The sequence below is a fragment of the Rhinolophus hipposideros genome (genome assembly GCF_964194185.1).
Source record: "Rhinolophus hipposideros genome assembly, chromosome: 21".
Lineage (NCBI taxonomy): Eukaryota > Metazoa > Chordata > Mammalia > Chiroptera > Rhinolophidae > Rhinolophus > Rhinolophus hipposideros.
In genome coordinates, this window is record NC_138067.1 from 4,879,885 (window position 1) to 4,897,605 (window position 17,721).

General features: G+C 43.3%; 1 protein-coding gene across 2 annotated transcripts in view; it reads left to right on the forward strand.

Moving 5' to 3' along the window:
* Nucleotides 1-17,721, forward strand: part of TENT4B (terminal nucleotidyltransferase 4B) — a 51,077-nt gene that overhangs the window by 23,948 nt on the left and 9,408 nt on the right. For both annotated transcript variants that reach the window (XM_081032161.1, XM_081032160.1), the window contains exons 2-5: nucleotides 13,008-13,131; nucleotides 14,463-14,509; nucleotides 16,053-16,173; nucleotides 17,239-17,346. In XM_081032161.1, coding sequence (XP_080888287.1) covers nucleotides 13,008-13,131; nucleotides 14,463-14,509; nucleotides 16,053-16,173; nucleotides 17,239-17,346 — 400 coding nt within the window. The remainder of the gene's footprint in view (nucleotides 1-13,007; nucleotides 13,132-14,462; nucleotides 14,510-16,052; nucleotides 16,174-17,238; nucleotides 17,347-17,721) is intronic.

A 17,721-nucleotide genomic window follows, 5' to 3' on the forward strand; every position in this document is an offset into this window, starting at 1 on the left:
TTATCTTAATCTTAGACCGTGATGTATGTGTTTAAGAATAATTTTCCTGCCAAAAATGTGTCGAGTGGCTTTTACTACATTCGTTTCATTTTCTGTGGGTAACATGGCCCTCGAATGCGGTGTCTTCTCACTGTTAAATTCTCACCTAAGTTGTTCCTATGGAAAGTCTGAGACTGCAACTTGACTTGCAAATATTGGAAGGGAGTTATAGTGAGATAAAGCTGCAAAGAAAGACTTCCTTTGATTATAAATACCTTTGACATTTGTTTCTCCTTGAAGATATCTTTTTCCTAATGCATGTTTGAGGAAAGACCTTCTCACCTCTTCAGGCAGGTCTGCGGGCAAACGGCTAAGACCGGAACTGAGACCCGGGGCTGTCTCCTCTTGGGAAGACCCCCTTCGCGCTCTCCAGCGCCCCTGTGCGTAGTGTTTTCTTATTAGTGTGACCGCTATGTATGTGTAGCACCTAATGTCAAACGCTTACCTTCTGCACATGACATGAAGCAGTACCCTAATCTAATTCCAGAATGGGATAAAATATTTCTAATAAAAATAATGTACAAGGCGGTGCCCAGAACACGCGTCGTTTGGTAGATTTGATCTATCAAGTTACCCTTGGCTATATAATGGAGCCTACGTAGAGAGCAAGCATCAGCAAACTTTTCTGTAACTATTTTAAGCTTTCTTGGTTCCACGGTCTCTGTCCCCACTACTCAACTCTGCTGTTGCAATACATGAAAGCCGTTGACAATGCGTAAATGGCTGAGCATGGCTGCATTCCAATAACACTTTATGTATGTACACTGTAATTTGAGTTGCATATAACTTACCCCCATCTCAGAATATTATTCTTGTTTTCATTTCAACCATTGGAAAACGTAAAAACATTCTTACCTCGTGGGCTGTTCAAACCTCGGAGGTGAACTGGGCTCTGCCTGGGGTGTATAGTTGGTTGACCTCCCGTCTGGAGGAATTAGTGGACATTAGAGGTGGTGTGGATCGTGTGGTACTTGGCCCATGAAAACACTGTGGAGTTGGCTTTCGGGGGGAGGTGAAGACCCAGGGCTAAGGGACTCCGGCTGCTGGGGAGGAGTAGTAGGTGGGCTCAGAGTCGCAGAAGACCCTGGAATCTCAGGTGGGATGTGTGTGATTGTGCTGTTTGGAGAATTGTCTTAGAGAAGTGGCCCGCCACACCCTCTCACTGCATGTGTGAGCTCATGGAGACTCAAGGCAGCTGAAGCCTGAGGGTCAGTAGGGAGTCTGAGGTGTTCCAAGTGCCTGGCACTGGCCGGGGGCCTCACAGGGCTGCTGGGTGTGCATTTACACCCCCGCCACACACCCCCAGTCTTACAGACGCAGGCACTGGGGCTTTTGAAAGGCTGGTCACTCAACTAGAAAAGTCTCAGCTGGGATTGAAAAGTAGTTTTACTTCTGTGATCCTCGGGGTGGCATGTTCAAGTGAGGAGGTCTGTTTTTCAGATTGGGTTCTGCTCTTCATTTTCTGTGTGATCTTAGGGGAAGTCAGTGACTTCCCATTAAAAAAAAAATCTTTTGGTTAGAAAGTAACTTCTACCTAGTCTGCCTCTCAGAAGTATTATTGATGATGGAGCTAGAGAAATGGTAAGAGTCCTTTGAAAACATAGGAAGTACCACGCAGAAGTGAGACGCTTGGTCAAGGTGAGGCCCCTCTTACGTGTGCTCTGTCCCATCAGTGTAGCTCTCGAAGCCCAGAACCAGAGCTGGGAGCCGGAGTCTTCGGAGAAACCCTTACGCTCTCAGTGAGTTTACTTTCCTTTAATGCCTGTATTAAGCAGAATAGAAGCTGAAAGAGAGAAGGGGTGGAAGTTGGAATGACATAGAATGAAGAGAGAGCAAAGTAGCAGAGCCTGCGTGATGCTGAGCAGGGAGGGCACAGAGGGGTGAGAAGAGGGAAGGCTGTGTATTATGTCTGCTTTAGTCCCAAGGCAGATTGTTACCATTTTACTTTATTTTTATCATTATTAAAGTTTTAGCCTGTAGAGAAGAAAGCTTGGAATGCTTATGTATTTCATTTTCTATCAGTGAAGACTAAACAAGGTGTTTGTGGTCAGTACAGGACCTCTTGAAAGTTATCACAGCGTGCACTTGGATTAAACTTTGATAACTATATGTATAATTTTATACATAAATATATATTTTTATGTATATGTATGTATATATATTAATTTGGTATGTTAACACATCTTTTATTTTGTCCTTTGGGCTTAAAAACTTGAAGCTGTTTCTCAGATAGGACAACTCTGGTGGGTGTGTGTAGCAGGTTGCTGAGGAAGCGTTATGATTAAAGTGCTGAAGAGTCGTATTGCAAGTGCTGAAATAGTAACCATCTCAGGCCTCCCTTGGAATGGAGGAAAATTGTTGCCGAAGAACTTCACAGCACCTTGCCGATGGATGTGACTGCCAATATAATAGCTTGTGCAGATTTAAGAGAAGTTAGGTGGCAAATGAGGCGTGTGTATTTAAAATAAACTTGGTCTGTGCAACTTAACATGATGAAACAGTACAGGGTCCACATAATTTTTATAATCAATGTTTTAAATTTTATGCACATCTAGAAAAGATGTCTTTCTGTCATCTACTGGTTGGCTGCTCTATGAAGGTAGCAGACATAGTTTCTGTTTTGTTTCCTTTGCTAGTTTTTGAGTTAAGAAAGTTACCTAGTTGGGAATTTGGGGAAGAAAAGTGTTAATGTATTAAGGTAGGGGGCTTCTGTTTGACTTTAGACATTTTTGTTGTTACAATAATATTAGTGGCTTGTTTGTGAAATTTGTGTAGGTGGAAGTTACATACTTTGAGTTGTTGCTTTTATTTTAATCATTGCCATCATCATCATCATCAAAGGAAGAAACTACCATGTTCCTTTTTCTGGCAAAGAGCATAACAGAAGCCTTAAATAAAATTTGTCTGTTAAAAAAAGAGTGCAACTTAGTAAACCAGCAATATGCAGACACTTCCATAATCTGATAAAGAGTGGCACTTTCTAACAAATATTAACATTACATGAAACACCAGAAACACTTCCTATTAAGCCAGGAACAAAACATGATGCCTACTCTTACCAGTATTATTTGGCCCTATCTTGGTAATTCTAGCCCATGCAGTAGCACTAGAGAATTGTCTGGTTGGTTATAAAATAAACATACAGAAGTCATTAGCTTTTCTACATAACAGTCAGAAAATATAATTTAAAAAGGGAAGAAAGATTTCTTTCACTCGCTTAGAGCATCAAAATCCCCAAAATAATTGAAAACAAAGCCAGAAGTGTACAGAAAAAAAAAATATTACAGTGAGTGGCATCAAAGACTTGAAGATGTTAAATTAACTAATTTGTTAATTAATGTAATTCCAATAAAAGCCCCAGTGAATTTTGTCGGGGGGTGGGGGAGAAGAATAAACAGGCAAGAATAGCCGCGAATTTTCTGAAAGCTAAAGATGAGTTTGGGGGAGGATTGGTTTTGTACTATCAACTATTCATGGATTTATACAAGACTCTTTAGAGGGTAATCTGAGCCCTGGATTAGACAGCAGTAGACCTGAAAAGAAAGCCTAAGACCTGGCCCAGCTATGCATAAGAGTTTCATATATAATCAAAGTCTGTGTGTCAATCAGGATTTTTCCAAGATCATTGCTTGAAAGAAAATCACTGATCTTAGTTTAAGCAAACACCAAGCAAAGGCATTTCTTTGGTCAAGTACCTGGGGTACTCTTGGGGTGATACTTGCTTCAGCGACTCCAGAGGAGGTTCCGATGCCCTATCTCCCTGACTTTACTTCTTTATCAGGGTTGGTTCCATTCTCTCCTGTTGCCAGTGGGCTTCCTTTTTGTTGCTGGAGGAAAAGGAGGTATGGTTGTTGATAATTCCAAGCTTCTACTTTTATAGCTCGAGGTCAAAGAAGAAAATGAGCTTTCGAAGTGTCAGTATGTAAAGTTCCAAGGAAGGACACCCGGGGGCTATGGGGTCCTGTGCCCGTCCTGGGCCATGACACCGTACTCACTGGGTCTCCCCATGCCTGCTCCTATCCCAAGCTCCAGCTGGCTCTGCTGAGCACCTCGACAGTCACATGGAACCGTACGGCGGGGATTGTCCCCCATGGGAAGAGGATAGGGTGGTAGAATTATGGGGGGAGCATAGGACAGGCCACTGGGCAGACTGGGACATCCTTGAGAAAGGGATAGAGTATTGAATAAGGGGTGCTGGACACTGATTAACTGTCTGGGAAAAACAAGTTTAACCCCACCTGTCACCATATTCAGTTAAATTTCAAATGACTAAGTGATAGTTAAATAAGAAAAAGAAAACAATTAAATAACTAGAAGAAATATAGTCAGATTTTTAAAATAGCCTTTGTTTTTGAGCAGTTTTAGGTTCACAGCAAAATTGAATGGAAGGTACAGAGATTTCGTCCCATATCCCACCAGGGTAATTAATGAACCTACATTTATGCGTCACTATCACCCAAAGCCCATAATTTACATTAACTCACTTTTGGTGTTGTATGTTCTGTGGATTTGGATAAATGTGTAATGATACACATCCAATTATAATATCCTACAGAATAATTTCACTGCCCTCAAATCTGCCGTGCTCCCCGCATTCACCCCTCTCTCCTCCCAACCTCTGGCAACCATGATCTTTTTATTGTCTCTATAGTTTTATCTTTTTCAGAATATTAGGATCATGCAGTATGTAGCCTTTTCAGATTGGCTTTTCTCACTTAGTAATAAACATTTAAAGTACCTCCGTGTCTTTTCATGGCTTCAGTAGCTCATTTATTCTTGGTGTTGAATCCTTTTCATTGTCTGGATGGACCAGTGTATCCATCACCCACTGAAGGACGTCTTGGTTGCTTCCAGGTTTAGGCGATTATGGGTAAAGCTGCCATAAACATCTGTGCGCAGGGTTCTGTGTGGACATTACGTTTTCAGCTCATTTGGGTAAATACCGAGGAGGGCGATTGCTGGACCATAGGGTGAGAGTATGTTAGTTTTGTAAGAAACCGCCAAACTGTCTTCCGAAGTGGCTGCGCCATTTGCACTCCCACCAGTGATGGCTGAGATTCCCGTTGCTCCGTGTCCTCACCAGCATGTGGAGTGGTCAGCGGTCTGGATTTGGGCCGTTCTGACAGGTGTGGAGAGTGTCTTGCTGTTTTTATTTGTAATTCCCTGATGACATATGATGCCTGGTATCTTTTCATGTGCTTATTTGCCATCTGTGTATTTTTTTGAGGTGTCTATTTAGGACTTTTGCCCGTTTCTTAGTTGAGTTGTTTTCTTATTGTTGGGTTTGAAGAGTTTTTGTATATTTTTGGATACCAGTCTTTTATCAGATTGTGTGTTTTGTAAAAATTTTCTCCCAGTCTGTGGTTTGTCTTCTTATTCTTTTGATAGTCAGATATTTATCTAATCTCAAGGTAAAATAGCCTTTTGAAACAAAGGAAAGGGAGATGTCAAAGCAGAGATTGCAGACCGATGGCCTGAGCACTGGATCAGGATTGCACATACGTTTTGGTTTGCCTATTCTGTTTTGCCTTGCTTAATTTATCTTATGAAAATTACGTCAGAATTTTAAAATAAAAATTTTACCTACAAGTCTAGATTTCTGGCTTACAACATGAGAAGCGTTGGCAGTACTGGGCTCACATTCCTTCATGGCGACAATCGGCCAGCATTACGTGGCAGCCTGGGGCATGAGCTTTCAGGGTTACCACCTTCTCCACTACTCCCTAATACATCCCAACATTGCAGGTCGCCCTTTCTTGTTACAGTTATATTCATTTACCTTAGCTGTCTGTTCCTTTTAGGCAAAGATTCGTAGGTATATGTCCATCAAAATAAAAGAATTTATGCACATTAAGAAAAATTTCACAAAATAGAAAGACTAACAGGAAGGAGTATTTGTCTCTATGACAGAAGGTTAATAGCCTTAATATATAAAGAATACCGATAAGAAAATAAGACGAAACACAATAATATAAGAACAAAAATGAAAAACAACAAAATAATGGATTCCCAGTAGGCTGTAAGCTTCCTGAAGGAAAGGACCACGTCTGACTTGTTCAGTGTCGTATCTTAGTGCCTTCCGCTTTGTAGGTGTTTAGTTAACATTTGTTAATGCTAGTTAATGATGGCTGATATTTATTGAGGGTATACTGTTGGCTAAGTAAACCGTAAACCGTGTACTAAGCCCTTTCCCTACTCTTGCTCAGTCCCTACAGAAACCCTCCAAGATAGGTCTTCTCGTCCTCATGTCACAGGTGGGAAACGGGCCTAGAGAGGGAAAGCACCTGCCCAAGAAGGTTCCATCCCAGCGCACACTCTTTAAACTACTATATGAATTCCGTCCAATAGCTTATTGAAATGAGTTGAAAAGACAGGTAAACATGGGTAAAATTCCTAACCTTATTAGGAATCGAAGAATAAAAACAAAACACTCTTCATGGCTGTGGGGGTTGGGGAAGGACCCGCTTGCATTTCTGGGGGGACTACATCAGCGTCGGTCTGGTAGAGGGCGTTTTGGGAAGAGTCTTCAAAAGTATTCACTGTTCATACCTTTTCACCAAGGGATTCCACTTCTAAGAATTTATTTTAAGAGAAAAATGAGAGTTGATTACAGATTTATGTGCAAAGATAGCATTAGAATGTTAATTAAGTAGTGAAAAATCGGAAGCAACCTAAATGCTCAATGATAAGGGATTGGTAGAATCAATAATGGTATATTCATGTACTAGAATATACAGTCATTGCAGATTCATTTTTGTAGCATCAAATGACGTGCATGGTGACCATGGTATAGCCACTGTGTTTTTCCACGACTATCAAATGGCATGTGGCATAAAGCAGTGCACAGGAGGTTTGCGTGAAGTATGTGTCTGGTACATGGTCCCCACCGGCTGTGTTTGCTGCTAGTCGGGGGGTGGAGCTATAGATGATTTTTAATTTTTTTTGCTATGTGCTTTCCCAAACAGCTTAAATTTCCATATTTCTTTCAGAGTTTATTTCGTTAATTTTGAAAGAATATAGGACCTCCTAAAGTCAACCTAGGTTTACATACGCTATGTTTTCGGTGTATGTGTAAATGAATTCTTTGTGAATCGGTCTGTTTTTGTTTTTCTCACTTAAGCTTTAAAAAATTCCGTAAACAATGCTAGCACTCATCCAAAAGATCTCAACAGTACAGGAAAAATCTAGTAAATTATGAACGCCTTCCTCCGTGTTAGTCTTGTTACCAGTTCCATGACCCAAGGTTATGATTAAACTAGTTTAAATATATGGCAGGAGTTTGCCTTATTTGGTATAAATTGTTTACTAAGCAAATAATCACCTCTCCCCTGTTTTGGATATCCGGATTTTCATGCCTAGGGTCCTAGAAAGCAAGATGTCTTGTGTTGGTTCTGTGCCCCTTTTACCGGTGCTGGAACACAGGGCAAGGTACAGGCACTTGTGTATTTGTCGGGCAGCGTCTGTTCTTAAACACCTGCCCCTCCGCCAAAGATAAGTAACAAATAAAATTTTGATATTAGAATTGTGTGGGTTAAACACATTCACATTTCACTGTTATAGTTGAAAACAGCAAACTTTCTGTGAATGAGCACTTCTTTTTGGCATTGGGACCTTGTAGATGAGGAAAGATTCAGCCTTGTTTATGTGTTTTTTGCACTGAGCAAATATTTGAGGACCTCCCACTTGGGGAATAAGTTTATTAACTAAGATTTTGTTTGAAGATATTTGGCCTTCGTTGGGGAATTATTCTTTGAGCTTCCCAACTGTATTCAGGTTTGGTTAGATCTACTCAGAGGAGCCAGAGAATTCAGAATTTTTACTGGAAGGGTAATGATAGAATTAGATAAAGCAACTGGTAGGTAACAGTTTTTTTCCTTTTCTTTCTCCTTCCCTTTACATTATAATTGCTTGGAAGTAGTGGCGAGTTTGGGGGCCAGAGTTAGGCTGTAGGAAGAAGTCAGACTGTGTTCATTCTCCCTCCATAGCAGTAAAAGGGGAAGGGACCGAGAGCAAATAGAAGAAACACCATCCTTCTGAAACACTGGCCTACTAAAGCTGTGGTCCTGGAATTGAGAGCAAGACGGTGGCATTTAAAAGGAATGCTCTGATTTCTAGGGAAGCATGTATGAGCGCCTCTTAAAAGAAGAAAAAAATGACAACTTTATAATCTACGACACAGAGACAAGAATCCATTCTCTGCATTATTTCCCCCATGTCCTAACCAAGGAGGTGTAGACATAGCAGATATGACCCTCTTCAACCATGAAGAGCAGTTTCAAATGCCTACAAAGCTTGCAAAAGTATTTCCTTTGAAATAGCTTTCTGTTGTCATCCCTATTTTCTCTATCTCCCTTGTTTTTATAGAATCTTAGGATGCACTGAGCATTTGGGGGTGTGAATACATTTCTTTTTCCTGTTAGCCTCGGTACTGGTGCTCTTCCTATTGAGTTAGGCATGGCTTTTTTCAAGTGACCTTGCTGCGTCCTTATCGGTACTATAGAAAGGCAGACATATTGCGCAGACTTTAAAATACAAAGATAATAGGGTGTTGCATTCTTGAAGTACTTCTAAACCTTGACTTAGAAATTACATGCTCATCGTGGGTGTTTCCTTGTAGCCGTATCTCTGTGTACATGCAGACTTACTTCCTTAGGCGACACTCTGAGAAGTGCAGTTGCCTTTTTAACTCCAAAGGACGCCTGTCGTTCTTGGGCCAAACTGCCCTCCCTTCTGCTTCTGTCATTTCCTTCCACAGTGTATGAACCCATTTCCTCGGATCCTGGTACCGAGCTCATTTTAAGGCCCATCAGCCCCCTGTTGGGACCACGTGGACGTGGCTGTGGATGGGTGTGCACGTGAACTGAGTGCCCCTCCTCAAGAGGGCTTCTCTGTGCTGCGTCCTGGGAACACAGAGCTGAGTCTGAGTGGAGAGCCCATAGTGGGGAGTCCGCCGTGATTGACTGCTGGGCAAGAGGCAGGACTAGCACTGGAGAGGGCCGGGCGCCAAGGGGCAGCGGGCGCACTTCTGCTGCTGGAGATTTCTGGGCTGGCGATTGAGCTTTGGAAGGCCGAGCAAGGTGTTTGTTCCAGGCACAGGGCTCCTGAAAAGGGCACAGTTGTGTGTGGCTGTACTGGGGAGGGGGGGGAGGTCAGGCAGGAGGCAGGCAGGAACGCAGAGCTGTGACAAGGAGTTTGAAAGTGACACTCATAGGCTGAGCACGGGGACCCCGGTGATCACAGGGCAGAGGCTTGAGGAAGAGAGTCGCTAGGCACCGAGGCCCAGTGTGCAGCCTGCTGCAGTGTCCAGTGCGAGGGGTAAGGGCCGTACAGCAGGGCGGGCTCTGGTTTGGAAGCGGGGTTTTGGGACGGGGAGTAGAAGGGACAGGACTTGGAGACCTGTTAACTCCAGAGGATGAGGAAGAAGGAGAACCAGGGAAGACGCTGACGTTTCCATTTGGAGGGAAATACAAGGAGAAGAAGGACTAGGTTTTGGAGAAGGATAGGGGATTTCATTTTGGACTTTCTGAGTTTGAGGTGACATTGGGTAGAGGAGTCTAGCTGGCAGCTGGAAATACAGGAGTGTGCGTGTGTGTGTGTGTGTGTGTGAGAGAGAGAGAGAGAGAGAGAGAGAGAGAGAGAGACAGAGAGACAGAGAGAGAGAATTTCTTTGTAAGAATCTGAGCCTCCTGAAGATGTCGCTCAGACTGCCCTAGGCTTGCCCTGGGGCTGCGCTGTCACTTGTCTCAGTGACTGAAGCACCAGAGAGCAATCAGACGGGGCCTCAGACCTCAGTCCCACTCCGCACAGGAAACTACCGGCAGCAGTTTTTAATGTGCTCTTCCAGAAATTTGTCTGGCGTGTACGCCGACATCTAAGTCTGTACATCCTAGAAAAGGTGACTCAGACACCAGCAGAAACTCGCTGCACATACTGAGTCGGGCATGTGGCGACTTCCCAAGCGTCGTGTCCTGGGTCCCTCGGTGCCGCAGGGGTCAGTGCTCCCCACAGACCGGCCACCGAGTGCCCTCTCTGGTTGCTCAGGTTCTCTGGTTGCCTTGTGTGTAAGCTCTCAGTCTGTAGCCTAGATTGTTAGAGAAACTCCAGTTCTTTCTCCTTTAAGTGTTAGTTTTCTTTAATGAATGTTTTTCCTTGTTATGAAAATGTACAATGGCAATTAACGTGCGCATTTTTTAAAAAGTGACCGCCTCCCCAAATTCACTCACCAGATTTAATCACAGTAAAAAGCATGGTGTGTAGATCCTGTTCTGTGGATGTGGTGGCATACACACGCACACACGCACACACACACACGCACACACAGACACACACAGAGACACACACAGACAGACACGCACAGTTTTCATATGGGAAACTATACAGAAGATGACAAATGGCCCATAATCTCTCCAAACAGGTAATAATCCCTATTAGAAAAGCAGATACACACTGGTGGTTTAAAAACTTTGTAACAATCCTCAGTGATAAGGTCTCCCTTACTGTCCTGTGCCTGCCCCTGAGGTAATCACTGCTCATAGTTCTCCTTCCAGAAACCGCGGACCGCAGGGAGACTGCTGTGTGTCCTCGCTCTCTGTGTGTGTGTAATGCACACAAAAGGCATCTTGTTAAATACATTGTGCTTTTTCTTTCAAACTTAACGAATCTTAGCCCTTCGCTGTCAGCTCGTACACTCTGCTCTCGTCTGTGTAATGGGTTCCCGGCTGTCACTTCAGGGAAGGGCGTTTCACTGGATCCCATTGACGGACACGGAGACCATTTCTGAGTGTTTTAGTATTGCCGATAATGCTGTGGCGGATATCCTTGTTCCCGCAGGGAAATATTTCTGAGGATGAAAAGGGCATGTGTTCTGAAACAGCTTTATTGAAGTATGACTGACGTAGCGCTGCCCCCTGCCCCTCGTGCTCCCAGGGCCTCGGCGCCCATTGCTGTTGGCACCCTGCTCCTGGCCGCCTGGGCCGGCACAGTGGTGCTGCACGGAGACAGTGAGACACCCTGACTCCGGCTGCCTCCAGCCCCCGGTTGTCAGGCTCCACACGAGCTTAGCAGAGTTCCTTCCATTTCGCAGCCACTTGCCCTCCCAGAGGCAGCTCTTCACACTCACTGGCTTCCTCAGCAATGCTGCTTCCTCTGCTCCTGTCCTGCAGTGCCAGTGGACCGAATGCGCCTCTCCAGCCACCCACTTAGTTTCTCCTCCCCTCCCTCCTCCGAGGGCCCTCGGGCCTGAGCCTCTGCAGTCATCCTCGCCCCTCCCTGTCCGTTGCGGCCTGGGCCTTGGGTCTGTGTGTGATGTTTCTGGAGCCCGGTCCTTTCCCGCCGCCATCTTGTAGGCATTTCACCGGTCCTCCCACGGTTGCAAGAATGTAGGAGCTGTTTTCTCTGCGTCCAGTCTTGTCTCTTTGCCAGTCCGTTTGTACAGTTACCAGATTAATCTTGTTAAAATGCTGCATTTTAGAAGTCCATCGTTCCCTACTCCCTCTGAGAAACATTGAGATACGTGGTTTTCTCATGCTACAAAACTGTTCTTCTGCAGAGCATGTGAGGTCTTGCTCCCTGGCATGTGTCGTCAGTTTTGGCTTAAATAAACTCTTCTAAAAAGTCAGAAATATATAAATGAATGAATGCATGCATGCATGCGTGGTTTCCTGTTACTGTAGGGGAACACCCCACTTTCTTTTTTTTTACTTTGAGTATAATTTTTATTGAAATATAATGTCCACAGAGAAAAGTGCACCGATCCTATGGCTTTGATGTAGCTTGAGGAATTTGCATAAAGGCGGCATACCTGAATAACGTGTACCTGCAGAAGAAACAGGACGTGCTAGCATCCCAGAAGCCCCCCTTTATGCCTTTTCCCACTCACTCCACGTCCAAAGAGTAACTATGATGCTGACTTTTATATCATAGATAAATTTTACCTACTTTTGAACTTTACATAAGCCAAATTATACATCTTTTATGTCTGACTTCTTTTGTTCACTGTTACATTTGTGAGCTTCATGCATATTATTACATGTAGCTGTTTTTTCATTCTCATTGGTGTATAATATTTCATTTTATGCATTACCACAATTTATCCATTCTGTTACTGGTGGACGTTTGGGATTGTTTCTAGTTTGGACTATTATGAATAGTGCTGCTACGTGCAGTCTTGTATGTGTCCTTTGGTGAAAATGTGTCCGCATTTCTGTTGGACATATATCTAGCAGTAGAATTGCTGAATATGTAAATATCGTCAGTTTTCCAAAGTGATGGTACCAGTTCCTACTCCCACCGGCATTTACTTCACATCCTCATTGACACTTAGTATCTTCTTCATTTTAGCCCTTCTGGTGACACCCCACTTTCTTAGCCTGCCATTCTGTCCCTCTGTGCTTGCTGGGCGCTTCCCGGCTGTACTTCACACCTGTCCTCTCAGGAAATCAGCTTCTTCCTGGGGCCTTGTCTGCCAGCCATTCTTCTCAGCCCTTCTCAGCTAATGTTCACTGGCTGACCTAGCCGTTTGTCACTGCACTCACTAAGCAGACGTTGTGAATGAATGACATGCTGTTGGTCCTGTGAAGAATAGAGTACAGAGGAGTAAGAGGGTCAGGCCTGTGGCACCTGGATTCCGTGTCTTCCCGGGTTTGTGTCCACTGGAGCAGAGTGTGAAGGCAGAGGCCTGGCCTTGCAGCCAGCAAGTGCTCTGCCGGGAGGATAATACATAAATGCTGGGAGCGCTGCCAGAGCTCTTCCGCTCAGACTTCTTGGATGGTCTTATGTTGTTCTTTTGGCGCTTTTGATTAAGCTCTTCAGCTCAGCCGGAGTTGTAACACTGAAATGAAGGTAGAAGGTATGAATGCAAAGTCATCAGCTGAGTTATCTCCTAAGACTCCATTAAACGAGGTTGTTTCAGATGGTTTTCTTCCGTTGGCCCTGCGCATACTAACCTCTCTGCTTTTGTTTTCTCTCAGTCTGCATGAAGAGATCAGTGATTTTTATGAATATATGTCTCCAAGACCCGAGGAGGAGAAGATGCGGATGGAGGTAGTGAACAGGATCGAGAGTGTCATCAAGGAACTCTGGCCCAGCGCTGACGTAAGTACCTGTCCGGGTAACTGGGTGTTCAGGGTGGAGAGACTGGTAGTGTCGCCTTCAGGTGTAACGGGCAGCAGGATGCATGGTCTAATGAAAGTTTACAGGCCTGCGATTTCCTTCAGCCTTTAGGATTTGGGGCTTCCTAATCCTTGCATTGGATTGGCTGACGCACTTCCAGTTATGTCTTTGCAGTGCCAGAGAGCGACTGCTGAAGGCACACTAGACTTAGGAACCACTCATATAAAGCCTCGCTGTTATAGCCCGCTGTTAGACGTGCTGTTCAAAGCCCATTGTGGTTTTGGTTCACCCTGCCGGGATAAACCCTGTGTCACTGTTTGTAGCAGTGAAAGTCCGGTAGGAATCTCTCCTGTTCATTTTCCTGGGTGGAAACAGGCGTCAGTCTGCTCTTCCCGTCCCTGGAAGTGCTGCTTCCTCTCTCTAACCACCGTGTGCCCAGGACACCCCCACCAATGAGCATCACTTTGGCCCAAGATTTCCTATTGGCTTATTTGTGCTTCTTGTTTTTGACAGTGAGTTAATGCTTCACTTCTTAGGGCTCCCTTGAGAGTCTGTTTTGCAATTGTGTGCATTCTAAGAAGTAACCTACAATTCATCACTTTGCTTCTGACTCTGTCTATCATGGGGTGCTGAAGGGGAGCAGGGAAGTTTTCTTTTGTCCAGTTGGCAAAACAAAAAAGCCTCAAATAAGATAGTACAGGTGAAGGAATGGAAGGGAAGGGAAGAGGACACTGAGGTTTTACCAAGCAGCTACTATATGTCACGCTGCTTCTCCTATGTGAGCTCGCTCAGCATCCCTCAGCTGGGGGGTGTTCGCCCCCCAGGAGGCCTTTGGCATTATCGGAGACAGTTTTGATTATCATGCCTGGTAAGGTGCTCCTGACATGTGGTGAGTAGAGGCCCAGGAGGTTGCTAACCATCCCACGGCATACAGGACAGCCACGATGTCGCCGTGACAGTGCCTGGCGTTCTCTGGGGAGTCTCGTGCTGATTCGGTCATCTGTGAGATGACTACTGCAGAGGGCACACAAATGGAGTTGTGATCATAAGGGAACATTAGTGACCTGAATGTTACTGTTGAAAGTTTATTTTAGTCTGCATGTTTGATATTTGAACCTAATACGTTTAAACTGTGTTTGAAATGTCTCCCTATGAGACACGGAATCCCTAATTCATGAAAGCATGGGGGGGTATCAAAAATACTCTTGCAGTACAAAAAAGCGCCAGTAGAGGGTAGCAGAAACCAGCATTTCGCCATAGCTTGGTGGCTTCTCATCTCACACCTCTTAGTATAATAATTGTTTCTATTTCAGGTCCAGATATTTGGGAGTTTCAAAACTGGCCTTTATTTACCTACCAGGTTAGTATATTTATGAAGCTTTCAAGGGTTGTGCATTTTTCCTGGTGTATTTATTTTGGCTGTGGAATGTGTAAGAGTAGAGACAAAACAGACTTTCGAAGCAGAAATTCACTTACCTGTGTTTTATTTGAATTACCTTGAGGTAGACTCTCACTTCAGATCATCTGATTGGATAGGTCATCTCAGATAGTTGTAACAGGGGCCTGTACCAGTGGAACCAGTTAGCCATTTTAGCCATGGACTACCCTGCAGAGAACTGTTTGGCCCCTACCCCAACCCACCAGCGCAGACGTCAGTGTGATGCTATAGAGAAGCAGCTGATCATACTGCAGAGCTTGCACACTCCGAATGCCAGGTCCCTTTTCTTATTAAGAACTCATACTGTTAGCTGCTGTTCCAGCATCCTGGTCCAGAAATTCGGGGTACAAACTCTTCTCTGAGGAGGGTCTTGGTCTTTCCAGGTCCCTTGTTTATTTCAGTCTCTCAGGTGAGGGCCGTCTTGGCCCACAGCCTGGGGGCGCTTTTGGGGATGGGAAGGCTTCCCTGAGGGGTGAGGACCTGTTCTCTAAGAATTGCAATGCTACGGTTGAAGGAAAACATTCCATCATGATTTTGTTTTTATTTTTATTGTGGTAAAACACTTAACATGATTTACACTTACAAAAACATGATTTACCCTGAAAACAAGTTTTTAAGTGCATGTTACAATATGATTAACTATAGGTACCCCTCCTGTTTTTTGATTTGAGCTTGATATGATCTTTTTTACCTAAACTTAAAGTGTGTTGAAGTGAATGGCTCCTAGTACTTTCCATCTTCCCATTGCTGTCCTAAGCCTCGAAAAGCCATAAAATATTCAACTTTGAACTCATTAATATTATTCCTTATTTAGGTTCTGAGTCACTCTTTCTAAAAAATTTAATTAAATTTTATGACTAGACATTCACGTAATTTGGATTTGAAAAGGGCACAAAAATATTCACGGCGAAAAGTCTTGATTTCACCTCTATCCCCAGTTCCTCTCCTTGGAGGAGCCATTGTTGCCGTTTCTTACATATCTTTCCAGAGATAGTCCATGCAGATAAAATAAAAGGAAATGTGTATTCCGGTGTGTTTCCTTGCTTTTTTACATAAATGGTGGCATACTAGATACACTGTCTGCATTTTGCTTTTTACACTGAATAATCTAAGTGACAGTTAGTTCATCTTATCCACATTGAAAATGTTAAGTTTTTTGAGTACCAGAAACCTGTATGAACAGGAAACGTTAACTGGTGTTTTTTGAGGTTTTTTACTTCTTTCAAAATCATCCCCGTTTCCTGAGGCCTGGCTTGTATGATATGACTGGGAGGAGGAGGTTGTTATAATGTCTCCAACCTCCCTTCACCTCTGAAAAACAGTCACCAACCATCAGTCTTCACGGGGCAGGGCAGAGGTGGGTTTTCACTGCACTGGTTTGAAGTCTGTAAGCCTGAACCGAAGTTAAAACGAGGACAGTTTCTTGCTTCTTCGAACAACTTTTGGGCGTGTGTTCTATGTTCAGTGACATCGACCTGGTGGTATTTGGGAAGTGGGAGAACCTACCGCTCTGGACCCTGGAAGAAGCTCTTCGGAAACATAAAGTTGCAGATGAGGATTCGGTGAAAGTTTTAGACAAAGCAACTGTGAGTTCCTCCCCATTTCATTGTAAAGTGTCTAGTTACTTGTGCATGAAGCTTAGAAATGAAATTAATTTTGGTGAGCGCAGTTGGACTGTGAATGATCACAGTGCTCGTACATAAGAAGTCTTGTTTGTGAAACAAGTGAACTTGTCCTGGTTATACGTTCCTTTAAAAATAATACTCAATATTATCATACATAATACTCACTGTAGAGATGTTTAAATATAAAAAAGTCTAAGTAAAACAATGAGTAGCTATACTGACTGTTTATAGATGGTTTATAGATGTTTGCTTCTCTGCTCCATCTTAGTTTATGTCCTTGACACATTGTATATAATTGAAATTTTGTAAATCAAGCCATATTTTAACTATGTCTGGAATGGCCATCGAAGAACTTTCTGGAAGCTCAGAATGTATCTATTTTAGAAGTTTGAGTTTCTGCATGTTATGTTTTCTTGGAACAAAACAACTTGTACTGTTTTCATAAAAAGTTATTAATCTGGAAATCAGTTCCACACAAAGAGTTTGTTGGCCTGAGTTTTCTAATGCATGGTGTAAGTAGAGTTTTCTTTTTGTTTTAAAGAATTCCTAATGTCTCGTATGAATCATTCTATCCCTTTTTATTTGGGAATAAGTCTTACGTTTTCTCTTCTCTTGTCAGGTTGTTTGGGGGCTCTTTGCAAAACCGGCCAGTAATGCCAATGGGTGGTTGTATGTGGCTTAAGAATCTAGCAGTTTTCTTATTAGAAACAGTTTGGTGACATACTTGACATTCCTAATCTTTGATGTCATATTGAATTGGAAACTGTTCTCCAAACAGTTCTCCAAAGTACATAATGTCGAAAAAGGTTTTTGTTACCTGATTTCAAAATTCTCAACCAGTAGGAATAATATTGTATGAGGTTGAACGCTGACTGTGTAATGGAAAGTATCTGGAAGGTGAGGCTCACTGGTGTGGAGTCCTCAGAACACTCAGTGTGCTTGTGTTCTTGCGAGGAGGTCAAGCTCTCTGAGTTTGTCACTGAATTTGGTTAAAGTATTTTAATTTTCCCTTTCTTCTCCTTCTAGGTACCTATTATTAAATTAACAGATTCTTTTACTGAAGTGAAAGTTGATATCAGCTTTAACGTACAGAATGGTGTGAGAGCAGCTGACCTCATCAAAGATTTTACCAAGGTCAGATAATTTATGGTGTTTATTCAGAGAAACTGTTAGAAATGGAGTTGGGCTTTGAGATTCTGTGGTGGCGGCATTCTCATAGATGTTGCTAAACTATTTTTATATGTGTTATTGCTGACAGACGCCTCTTTTCTGTGCAATGGTTTGACTTTCCTTCAATGTGCGTGTCATAATTAGTGATTTATAATGTGGACTCACGTGAGCATTACAGGTTGAAAAGGCTTTTGAAGAGTGATAAGGGCTGCAGTTATGCTGTTCAGGTGATTCTTGTCTGCTTTTAATCTCTCTAGGGAGCCTTTTCTAGATTAATCTCCAAGTCACCTGTAAGGTAGTTCCTGCAGGTTCCCCTACTTAATCTTGTCGTAATTTAAG